General features: G+C 54.6%; 2 protein-coding genes across 2 annotated transcripts in view; one reads left to right on the forward strand and one right to left on the reverse strand.

The window, feature by feature from the left end:
* LOC130151244 (serine protease 55-like) overlaps window positions 1-12,623 on the forward strand; it is a 230,975-nt gene that overhangs the window by 38,472 nt on the left and 179,880 nt on the right. The window lies entirely within an intron of this gene.
* Window positions 6,326-8,934, reverse strand: LOC130151245 (ostricacin-2-like). The gene is made up of 4 exons (XM_056343212.1): window positions 8,802-8,934; window positions 7,487-7,574; window positions 6,970-7,096; window positions 6,326-6,465 (listed from the first exon to the last, which is right to left on the reverse strand). Exons 2-4 carry the CDS (start codon window positions 7,542-7,544, stop codon window positions 6,453-6,455), a joined length of 198 nt encoding a protein of 65 aa, XP_056199187.1. The 5' UTR covers window positions 7,545-7,574; window positions 8,802-8,934; the 3' UTR covers window positions 6,326-6,452.

Genomic DNA, 12,623 nt, shown 5'->3' on the forward strand with positions numbered 1-12,623 from the left:
GCTGACATACTCATGCTGACATACGTGTGCATGGAATAAGACATATATTTAACTTTACGGGGCAAAAGCCTGCGCTTGCAGAAATGTTGAGGTCACTGGCTGTTGACAGAGAATAGTGTTGCAATCTGTTTTTCTGAGGCAGGCAGAGAGGCGAATACCCTCTAATTTCTCCCTGCTGGATGACACTTCTGGACATTTCCAGGTTGTGGTCCATGAGACCCACTGGAACAGTCACCTCGAGGAAGAGCTGGGCAGCAAGCCTGGGAGACCTACATCCCCTCCATGGCCTGAAAGGATGTCTGTGGGGGCTGTGTGCAGGATCAGGCCCCATCAGGAGGATTATTACAGAGATAGAGGCTGTGGGACTGGTAGAGGGCTTGATGCTGTGGGGCTGCCACGAGGGAGGGAGCTGAGTAGTGACTGCATTTGATGGACATGGAGGTCCCATTCCAAATCAGAGGTGGTAATTCTGGGGCCTCTGGGTTGGGTCACGTGTGCAGCTGTGTCCATACCCACACATGGGACACACCACCCAGCACAACCCTGAACAAGAAGCTGTGGCTGCCAGGGACAAGGGACACCTGTGTTGGGCAGGAACAGGACAGGGCTCCCACTCCACAGGAGGGAGCAGAGCAGCTCCATCACACCCACAGCAAACACCCTGGCTCCCAGCTCCCACGCAGCTGCCAGGCAAGAGCATCCCCAGGGACAGCCATGGTGGTGACCCCCAGCACCCCAGGCACTTCGCCTGCCCCCAACCCACCACCACCCCCAGGGCCAGCAGGCACGGCACACTCTCTGTCACAAGGAAACGGCCACATGGCACACCCACTGCAATGCCAAACTGCTCGTCTTTATTCCAGCCGGGAAAAGCAGCCTCTGCCCCAACGGCACTGGGCCCATCACGGGATGTCTCCAACCCACGAGCACCTGGGCACTCAGCAGGAGCAGCGCTTCCATTCCTGCTGTCACACCGCCTGGGGACAGCAGAGGCAGGGAGGGGAGAGGACAGCAAGAAGGGGAGAGGATGTCAGGAAGAATACGGGACAGCAGGAGATGGTTCCAGCAGCCAGAAGTGAGGAGATGAGTTCCAGGAGCCAGAAGCAAGGGGATGACGTCCTGCTCACAGGGTTCAGGTATTCAACCCCACACACTATATGAAGAAAGCAGAGGAGCACATGAGCTGTTGTAAATGACTTTTCCTCCCACCCCTCCTACCTGCCCTGCGATGACACGCAGGCCTGTGGTGCCAGAGAATCAGGCTCAACAGACATGAAGTTCAGTGCTTATGGCAAACAGTTGGGATCCCTGTTATCTTAGGGGTGGCAGCCCTGGCCCCAGGGCTTTGCAGATGCAGCAAAACCAGGATCGTGTCCTCCATGCTGCAGAGGGACAGCAAACGCTTCACACTCTGCTGCCTTGGAAGAGCCCTCTGCAAAGCCCAAAGGAGCCTCATGGGACTGAAGGAGAGCAGAAGGTGCTGGCTGACCTTGGGATCCTTCAGCCCCACTCAAGGCAGGGCTAAGCAGATTTCCTTTCCCTCCCTGGCCTCTGCCTTGGAGCACGTATAGCACTGACCCATCAGCAAGTCGTGGACACTTAAACACAAAGCAACTCTCTCTGCAATCACAGGGCCATCTGTCATTCCAAAACTTACTTCTTGCAGCAGAAGTAAAACCTTGAACATCTTCCACTGATGACAAATGGGTAACGGCACTTCAGAAATCCACAGTAACCGTTTTGACGTTGACATTCTTTCTCATTGTTTATGCCCAAGGGAGATCCTGGAGAGTAAAAACGGTCAAAAAGAGTGAACATGGGTTAAATGCAAAAACTATGTGTGATTCCCAAGCGGCAAACACTTTCTCTGGATGTCTGCCATGTGCACCGAGCACCAAACCAAACATCTTTACCTCTCCAGCACGAGATCACCTCTCCTGCAGCAGCATGTGCACACGTGGGGAAAGTCAAAGGGAAGGACCAGTGTGAGGCACGGGAAGCGCCGTGCTGGCTCCTCAGCCACCCGGAAAGTCATCAGAGCCAACCCCTCCCCATCCTGTGTGTATCTACCCAGTTCTATCTCTCTCTGACAAATCTGGTCCCTTCCCCGGACATGGGAGACACCACTGATAGGGGCTCACACCTCCTCCCACCTCCCCTCTTCCCCTCTCACCTGCAGCACCCTGGGCCAACAGGAGGACAAAGGGGAAGAGCAGGTACAGGATCCGCATGGCTGACGCCTGTCCCTCGTCTTCACGGGGCTGCAGAGAAGACACATCAGGACCACAAAGAAAGGACAGGGACAAGGCTGGGCACACGCTGAGCCAAAAAGCACAGTCTCCAACAAAAAGAGATAATAATGATCCCCCTTGCATCACAACTTCACGGGTATCTTGGGAGCATTTCAGGGAGCACCAGCCTGCTGGGCATTCTGGACGTTATTTCATTGTCTTCTTCACAGGTCTTCCTGATGTTCTCCACAAAACACAGGCTGGAGGATTCACGCCTAGTTGTCATCATTTTACTCCCAACAACACCCACTGAAACTCAGGTCATAAGGAAAGAGAAATGACTTTTACACGTTACAGTCCCTCAGAACATCTGCAGGGCCTGCGTGTGTCCCCTGTGCAGAATTTTCCAGAGGGACAAGATGAAGGGATGACACCAGGTATACTTCCCAGCATAGTCTGCAGACCAGGATTAACGCTAGGGCATTTGCTCTCTCCTTTCTGCCTCTTCATAATCAAATGCCCGAGCAGAGGAGGCTTGCTCCTCAGGAGATGCTTCTGCCCACATGCAGTCCCATGCCACTAGCCAAAGCAGGGTCAAGAAATGAGGGAAATGCTTGTGCCTGGAGATGCCACGTCATACGAAGGCTTGGCCGGTGCTCTCCATCACCTCAACCAGTCCAAAGCACCCTGCCTGTTCGCCTCTGCTCCCCTGGGCTCAGGAAGGTCCTCCCAGCTGGGCTTGGGAGTGCCCATCCTCAGCTCCAGACCGTTCCTCGACTTGCCAGCAAAGACCCTCCCCAGCCCCACTCTCACCGCCCCTGCCCCGTGCAGCACCGACCCAGGGAGGAGCAAGAGGGCAGGGAAGCGTCTGGGTGGCCACAGAGGAAAATTAATCAACGCTGTGAGTTAACTGAAAGGATGGGAAACCTCCGTACTGCTCTGGGAAAGTATCTCCTTACTGCCCTGAGGAAAGTCCCCATTCCCCCAGCACAGAGGAGCTGAGTCCCCCCTCCAGCATCCAGCCACCTTTCCAGCCTCTCCCGTAATGAAGGAAACCTTTAGCTGCATCGGCCACATGCCCCGGGCTCTTAGGACTCATGTGAAGGTTTTTATTCTCTTGCCCGGGCAGCACTGATGCCCTGATCCTATGCGTGGATGCTTCCAGCAGTTTCTCATTTAGGTGCACCTGGGGTGAGGGGACTTGAACAGAGAAGCTGAGTGGGCAGTTTTCCAGAAAGAGACCTGTCAATCACCTACCTGACGAAGGTACCGGTGGTGTCCAGGCTGTAACAAAGCCAGCAGGAATCACGCCCAGGTGCCCTGGCGTCCAAGCAGTGTTGTTTTGCCTAAAACACCCTGGTTTTACACGGCTGCCAGTGGGTGGGAGATGGGCGTATTCCTGCTGGCGCATCTCCCCTTGGCCAATCAGAAGGTGACCCATCCATGTGGGGATGATGGGGTTGCGCCTCATCCCTCTCTGATGCAATGGGAGAAGCTGAGGTACCTCTTGAGGCTGTTGCAATCTGCACCGTTATCCTCATGCAACACCTCTTGTGACACCCCGCTGCACAGCAGGCACACAGGCTGTGCTGCCTTGCTGAAAAATCTTTGGGGTGGACAAAGTTTCTGGCTGGTGCAGACACCAGTGTCAGCCCAGTCCCAGAAGGGGTTAGTCCTTGTCTGTCTCTTCCCACCCAACTGAATAATCGGTTAGAGTTTGGTGGCTGAGACCACACCAAGTATTGAAAGCTCTCCCACCTCTGGACACTGCAAGAACATCTGCTTCTGGGAGCAAATGTCTGTGCACCTGATGTGTCCAAGGGTGATAAGCATGACACTATCTCTCTAGTGACTGTTTAGATAAAGGGAGAGCAACACCAGGATACATATTAAGGTCTGTAAACCAGTGATCCAACACATCTGCCTCTCCCCCTAAAGCCACTCAAGGTGAAGAAACACAGGACAGACATAGTCGCTGCTTGTGAAGCCACTGCGATTGATGCCCTTCATGCCATCGAGCGAAGCGGCAGTCCTTGCAGAGCAGGTGGGAGCTGTGCCACTTGCCTGACCTGGGAACTGCCTCTCAAGGTGTTTGGAAGAGCAATCTGGTCTCCCCAGTTCCAAGGGGTTACCTGCTGTGGGTTTTGGTAATGGACTCTGGCTTCTGCGCCTCTTCTCCTTGCATGCCTCTGAGAGCACAAGGCACAGTGGAAAGGCAACAATCACAAAACAGGTGGAAGACAGCTTCTGCATGCTTAGCAGAAGCAGAGGTCCCACCCACCCAGAAAACTGGTCCAGTTTTTTTCTGGGAGAACTGCCTGAAGAGAAGCAGCGGAAGTTCCGTTTTGTGGTACAGCAGCAGCTTGGTGGGGGTTTCTGATGAGCAGGGATGCAGTGTGTGTGTGTGTGTGTGTGTGCCCCCCAAGAGGTGTCCAGCAACCCACAGCGCCCAACGGCCCTTACACAAGGCAAGATGACACAAGACCCCAGTCTGGAGGGCTGGGCACCCTTCTCAGGGGTGTTCAGAAGAGGAAAGCCATGCCTCCTTCCCTCTGGTGGGCAGAGAAACAGGAAAAGGAGCTTTTGGGCTGGACATTTTGAGGAACCAGCGACTCCAGCCTGTCCTCCGTGCTCTCCTCTGCCTGATGCTCCAGGGAGTAGCAGGTAACATTTCAATGAAGGAAGGGTATGGAAAACCAGAGGGTTTAGCTGTTACTACAGTGAAGCTGCCCAGTAGATTATCAGCTCTCCCTACAGACACAATGCAGATGCAAGGAGGCAAAGCCCAACTTTGAGGCACAGATATTTCTATTTTCCTCCACTGAGATCATGAGCCACATGTAGCTTTTCCTGGTTGCTGTGGTGTGCCCCCAGAGGTCCCACACATGCCATATCTTTCAGGAAAGTCTTTTGTGGCAGGTTCTGCAGCTGGGACCAGAGCTGGCAACTCATAACCACTCTCCCGCTCCAGGGATGAGTTTTTGCCACCACCTCTGTCCCTCCTGGCCTACACCCTTCCAAGTCAGCAGCACGGGGCACAGCAGCCCTGCTGTAGAGGAAGAAGAGAGAGGAAGGCAGATCCTGCTTCCACCCTCAACATCCTCCCTTGTGCCAGGAGGGAGCCAGCAGACACGGCAAAGAGCCTCTCCCAGAGGCTGCTGTGGGACAGTAGTGAGTGTCCAATCCAAGTGCCATAAATATCACCCTGCTTTCCATTGGAAAATTTCCCTTGGCTGTTGCAGAACGAGGAGAATATGCAGCTCAGGGACATGGGGACACCCTTGGGTTGACATTACTGCACTGCCCAGCCTGGGAGCTGCTGCTGCTGCTGCTGCGGCTGCAGCGGCCCAGCATCCTACACCACCTCCTACCAATGCTGCTGGCAGCCCAGCCATCATCTGCAGAGGCTGCAGCTGGTCCTGCGTTTCCAAGCCAGTAAAGAGATTGCAAAGGAGTGTCCCGTGTGTGCACGGATAAACAGACAAACAGAAACGTGCAGTCTGACCCTTCCAGCCCAAATAAAGTCCTGGCCCATTTGGGCACAGACATCTCCTACATAGTGTCCAAGGAGAGTCCTTTGCCTCCGAGCAGCAGGATGGTGCCACCCATGAACTCCTCACCACTTGGGCTGAGAACCCATTGCAAGAAAGGACCGTTACCCACCACAAAGAGAGACTGACATGGAAGAAAGGGTTTGGAAAAAGAAAGATGTCTGAGCCTGTGAAGACCAGGACAGGGCTCCCACTCCACAGGAGGGAGCAGAGCAGCTCCATCACACCCACAGCAAACACCCTGGCTCCCAGCTCCCATGCAGCTGCCAGGCAAGAGCATCCCCAGGGACAGCCATGGTGGTGACCCCCAGCACCCCAGGCACTTCGCCTGCCCCCAACCCACCACCACCCCCAGGGCCAGCAGGCACGGCACACTCTCTGTCACAAGGAAACGGCCACATGGCACACCCACTGCAATGCCAAACTGCTCGTCTTTATTCCAGCCGGGAAAAGCAGCCTCTGCCCCAACGGCACTGGGCCCATCACGGGATGTCTCCAGCCCACGAGCACCTGGGCACTCAGCAGGAGCAGCGCTTCCATTCCTGCTGTCACACCGCCTGGGGACAGCAGAGGCAGGGAGGGGAGAGGACAGCAGGGAGGGGAGAGCATCTCAGGACATGGTTCCAGCAGACAGAAGAAAGGGCACATCCTGCTCACAGGGTTCAGGTATTCAACCCCACAACCTGGGTGAAGAAAGCAGAGGAGCACATGAGCTGTTGTAAATGACTTTTCCTCCCACCCCTCCTACCTGCCCTGCGATGACACGCAGGCCTGTGGTGCCAGAGAATCAGGCTCAACAGACATGAAGTTCAGTGCTTATGGCAAACAGTTGGGATCCCTGTTATCTTAGGGGTGGCAGCCCTGGCCCCAGGGCTTTGCAGATGCAGCAAAACCAGGATCGTGTCCTCCATGCTGCAGAGGGACAGCAAACGCTTCACACTCTGCTGCCTTGGAAGAGCCCTCTGCAAAGCCCAAAGGAGCCTCATGGGACTGAAGGAGAGTAGAAGGTGCTGGCTGACCTTGGGATCCTTCAGCCCCACTCAAGGCAGGGCTAAGCAGATTTCCTTTCCCTCCCTGGCCTCTGCCTTGGAGCACGTATAGCACTGACCCATCAGCAAGTCGTGGACACTTAAACACAAAGCAACTCTCTCTGCAATCACAGGGCCATCTGTCATTCCAAAACTTACTTCTTGCAGCAGAAGTAAAACCTTGAACATTTTCCACTGATGATATACGGGAAGTTGCAATTCAGTAATGAGCAGAAACCTTTTTGACGATGACATTCTTTCTCATTGTTTATGCCCAAGGGAGATCCTGGAGAGTAAAAACGGTCAAAAAGAGTGAACATGGGTTAAATGCAAAAACTATGTGTGATTCCCAAGCGGCAAACACTTTCTCTGGATGTCTGCCATGTGCACCGAGCACCAAACCAAACATCTTTACCATCTCCAGCACGAGATCACCTCTCCTGCAGCAGCATGTGCACACGTGGGGAAAGTCAAAGGGAAGGACCAGTGTGAGGCACGGGAAGCACCGTGCTGGCTCCTCAGCCACCCGGAAAGTCATCAGAGCCAACCCCTCCCCATCCTGTGTGTATCTACCCAGTTCTATCTCTCTCTGACAAATCTGGTCCCTTCCCCGGACATGGGAGACACCACTGATAGGGGCTCACACCTCCTCCCACCTCCCCTCTTCCCCTCTCACCTGCAGCACCCTGGGCCAACAGGAGGACAAAGGGGAAGAGCAGGTACAGGATCCGCATGGCTGACGCCTGTCCCTCGTCTTCACGGGGCTGCAGAGAAGACACATCAGGACCACAAAGAAAGGACAGGGACAAGGCTGGGCACACGCTGAGCCAAAAAGCACAGTCTCCAACAAAAAGAGATAATAATGATCCCCCTTGCATCACAACTTCACGGGTATCTTGGGAGCATTTCAGGGAGCACCAGCCTGCTGGGCATTCTGGACGTTATTTCATTGTCTTCTTCACAGGTCTTCCTGATGTTCTCCACAAAACACAGGCTGGAGGATTCACGCCTAGTTGTCATCATTTTACTCCCAACAACACCCACTGAAACTCAGGTCATAAGGAAAGAGAAATGACTTTTACACGTTACAGTCCCTCAGAACATCTGCAGGGCCTGCGTGTGTCCCCTGTGCAGAATTTTCCAGAGGGACAAGATGAAGGGATGACACCAGGTATACTTCCCAGCATAGTCTGCAGACCAGGATTAACGCTAGGGCATTTGCTCTCTCCTTTCTGCCTCTTCATAATCAAATGCCCGAGCAGAGGAGGCTTGCTCCTCAGGAGATGCTTCTGCCCACATGCAGTCCCATGCCACTAGCCAAAGCAGGGTCAAGAAATGAGGGAAATGCTTGTGCCTGGAGATGCCACGTCATACGAAGGCTTGGCCGGTGCTCTCCATCACCTCAACCAGTCCAAAGCACCCTGCCTGTTCGCCTCTGCTCCCCTGGGCTCAGGAAGGTCCTCCCAGCTGGGCTTGGGAGTGCCCATCCTCAGCTCCAGACCGTTCCTCGACTTGCCAGCAAAGACCCTCCCCAGCCCCACTCTCACCGCCCCTGCCCCGTGCAGCACCGACCCAGGGAGGAGCAAGAGGGCAGGGAAGCGTCTGGGTGGCCACAGAGGAAAATTAATCAACGCTGTGAGTTAACTGAAAGGATGGGAAACCTCCGTACTGCTCTGGGAAAGTATCTCCTTACTGCCCTGAGGAAAGTCCCCATTCCCCCAGCACAGAGGAGCTGAGTCCCCCCTCCAGCATCCAGCCACCTTTCCAGCCTCTCCCGTAATGAAGGAAACCTTTAGCTGCATCGGCCACATGCCCCGGGCTCTTAGGACTCATGTGAAGGTTTTTATTCTCTTGCCCGGGCAGCACTGATGCCCTGATCCTATGCGTGGATGCTTCCAGCAGTTTCTCATTTAGGTGCACCTGGGGTGAGGGGACTTGAACAGAGAAGCTGAGTGGGCAGTTTTCCAGAAAGAGACCTGTCAATCACCTACCTGACGAAGGTACCGGTGGTGTCCAGGCTGTAACAAAGCCAGCAGGAATCACGCCCAGGTGCCCTGGCGTCCAAGCAGTGTTGTTTTGCCTAAAACACCCTGGTTTTACACGGCTGCCAGTGGGTGGGAGATGGGCGTATTCCTGCTGGCGCATCTCCCCTTGGCCAATCAGAAGGTGACCCATCCATGTGGGGGTGATGGGGTTGCGCCTCATCCCTCTCTGATGCAATGGGAGAAGCTGAGGTACCTCTTGAGGCTGTTGCAATCTGCACCGTTATCCTCATGCAACACCTCTTGTGACACCCCGCTGCACAGCAGGCACACGGGCTTGGCATGAACTGCCTGGAATGGATAAAGCAGACATCTGTGCAACCAGTCCCAGAAAAGGAGAAAATATTTGTCTCTTCCTTTCCTCTCGTTTTACTTTGCAAGAAGGCAGTGTGTGACATGCAGAATTACGTAAAATATTTTCATTTGCTGCTCTTGTAGTATTACAAGAATAGCTTCATCCTTGCCAAGATGATCTGTTTTCGATATACTAGGAAGGGACAAGGTTAGGTCTACCTTTCTGATGGCTACTCAGATAACCAACAGTGAACAGGAGAAGCGATCAGGTAAGATCACAGCTCACCTAATTCTATCTGAATTCATTGCTTCTACACCTGTTTTTCCTGGTACAAAACACACAAATGGGCTTCAATAGAAAAAAGTCTCTGTGTCAAGATATGCAGACTATGGGAGACTATGGAATGAAGGTGAATAGGACTTATTAGGCCTTGGAGATATGGACATGATCAAGATAATCTGTCAATTTATAGGAATCATGTGATGCTTCAGAAAGGTGAAGGTCAAGGTGGGTCAAGGAGGAACAGGTCATGAGAAACAGAGAGAAGCAAGGGGTGAAAGGGGCCAACCTGTTGTAAGCTGGCTGCTGGTCAATATGCTTCTCTGGCCATTCCCTACATCTGATCACCATAATCTGTTCTATATTCCTGGTAAACTTTATTACTACCTATGTTTTCGTGTGAACAATCTGGCTATAGTGTGTCTGCATGGTTGTGCAGTGCTCTAGTAAACTTCAAGCCAGAGTACTGGGTATGGGAGAGAGTACCAAGAGTGCTGATCCATTGCCCAGAGAGACCAAAGCTCTGAGAGCTGGAACCTGGAGAGAGCAAAGGGCCTTGAGGTTGGATACATCAGAGACAAAGGGTCTAGTGCCATCTATCAGAGAAATGCGTGATGGCTATCTTCACCCCACCCCACCCCCCCCCACCCCCACCCCCCCAAGCAGCAATCCATAGGATTAGGGTTGGATGTCCAGGGCAGTGTCTTTGCAGGTATAAGGGTGCTGGCAGCAACCTCACTCCTAGAGGTTTGGCACCAGGTTCAGGACCAGTCCAGAGCCAGCACAACCCAGGGCTGCTGATTATGGTGTGGAGAGGGCTTCCAGCCCACACCGCAGGGAGGCCATGGTTGGGTCCAGCACCTGCCCTGGGGAGCTGCTTTGAGCTGGGGATCTTGTGCTGGACCCCACCAGAGCTGGAGATTGGTTCTGCTGATCCAGAACTGGACTTTGATCTACTCCTGGCCTGACCTTGGCCCATCACTATGGAAGTGCCCAGTGCCCCAGGCTGAGGCTGCTCCCTGGCTGGGAGCAATGGGATGACTTCTGCCAGCCCCCATGGTGACTTCCCCATGGCAGTGCAGGGGCCACCCCCACAGCCCTACCCTGAGCTGAGCATCATCAATCTGCCCCAAGGCTCGACCACAACGCTGACCCACAGCCTGTCCCTGGGCTCCTAGCTGACCTCCCCAGACCAGCCCCTGGTCTTGAACATCCCCCCAACAGCACAGACCCCCAGCTCGAGCACAAGATCCTGAGTCGTCCCCTGGCACAGACATCAGTCCCTATTTCCTCAGGGGCACAATGATTTCCCACACACACCCAGCTACCCTTGGACCCCACAATGCCCCCCTGGTGCCACACACCCAGGCCCCACATCTGGGGATGGACCCAAGGCTGCCAGAGCAGCATGTCCTATGAAACAGACCCACAGGGACCCCTGACCCAGCTTGGGACCCAGTGGACAACCAGTAGGCAACCACTGCAGTTAGGAGGCTCATAGCAATGCCTCATCCCTGGCACTGGATAGGATGCCCTTGCTGAGCGAGAAGACTGGTATTGGGGTCCCAGTTGGTCCCACACACACACTGTGGGGGGACACTGCTGTGGCTATGGGCAAAATTAAAGAGAGGGGGGTAGTGAGTGGGTGGATGTATTTGTGGGTCTGTGCCTATTGGGAATTCACTTCATCTTCTCTGCCCTTCCCTGCATGCAGAGAAAAGAGACGCATGCCCGCACATCGCTCTCTGAGGACACACACACACATCCTTTGGCAGCAGAAATGCAAACCGCCACCTTGTATTGGGGACACCGGAGTAAAGGGATTTGCACAGGACCGTAGTCCAGCTGTCCAGGGTTGCCGCTGCTCCCAGCAGTGCTTGGTGTTTCTATGCAGCATCGTCCCAACCACGCTGCCAGTGCACAGGCTGGTCTCAGAGGGATGCTTGGAGTTTGGTGCTGGCGACCCAGGAGCCCATCAAGGATACCATCGGCTGCAGGAGAAAAGATCTGGCAGGGCCTGTGCTATCCAGGGCAACAATGAAGGCTCAGGGATGTTCCTTTACCCTTGGGCTGCATGCTCGCCCCTCTTTCTCCAGCAGCCTCACCTCTAACCCCAACAGGCAGCAACCTCAGCCCTTCAAGCACCCCTGAACGTACCTTCGACAGCAGAAGTCTTGCTCGGAGCAAATCCCAATGCGACTGATCCCCGGCGGGCATGACCTGTGAGAGCAGAAGCCCCCACGGTGCTCACAGTCCTGGGGTGATCCTCGCGTGAGGGGCAGCCCTGTAGAACACAGAAAGAGGACACTTTCGGCACGGCTCTGGCAAGATGCTCAGCGCAGCCTTTGGTCCCCGCGTGGCCAGCATTAGCCTACCTCTGACTGTCCCCTGCCACAAAATGCCCAGGCAGGTGTCTGCACAATAAATCAAGGTGATGTTTATGGCACTTGGATAACAAACACTCACTACCATCCCGCAGCAGCTTCTGGGAGAGGCTCTCCATCATGTCTACTGGCTCCCTCCTGGCATAAGGGAGGATGCCAAGGGTGAAAGCAGGATCTGCCTTCCTCCCTCTTCTTCCTCTCCAGAACGGCTGCTGTCTGGAAGGGTGTGGGCTAGGAGGGACAGAGATGGTGGCAAAACCTCACCCCTGGAGTGGGAGAGCTTTGTTACAAGGTCCTGGCTTCAGTCCCAGCTGCAGAACCTGCCACAAAAGACTTTCCTGAAAGATACAGGGTGTACAGGACCCCCAGGAGCACGCCACAGCTACCAGGGAAAGCTACACGTGATTTAACATCTCAGCTGATAAATCCTCCCTACAAAATATTGACAAAGAACAAATCCTCCATGTCACCTCCTCCCCTCCCCATCCGCCACCCCCCACTCCCATTTCTTACCTGCTGCTCCCTGGAGCATCAGGAAGAAGAGAGCACAGAGGAGAGGCAGGATCCGCATGGCTGGGAATTGCTGGCAGGGTCACAGCTCTGGGGAGAAAAGAAGGGAGGCAGAGATGAGTGGGAGGGTCCCTGCCTGCGTGTCTCGTAGCTCCTTCACAGGGATGAGATGGAGGAGAGGGGACAGCCTGTCCAGGAGGAGATGTGACCAGTCACCAGTGGGAGGACACGCTTGATAGCCCAGGGGTAGGAGCCTCCTGCCGCCTCCCAGCTCCCTGCAGCAGCAGCAGCAGCAGTTTGGTG

This window comes from Falco biarmicus, chromosome 6 (genome assembly GCF_023638135.1).
Source record: "Falco biarmicus isolate bFalBia1 chromosome 6, bFalBia1.pri, whole genome shotgun sequence".
Taxonomy (NCBI): Eukaryota; Metazoa; Chordata; class Aves; order Falconiformes; family Falconidae; genus Falco; species Falco biarmicus.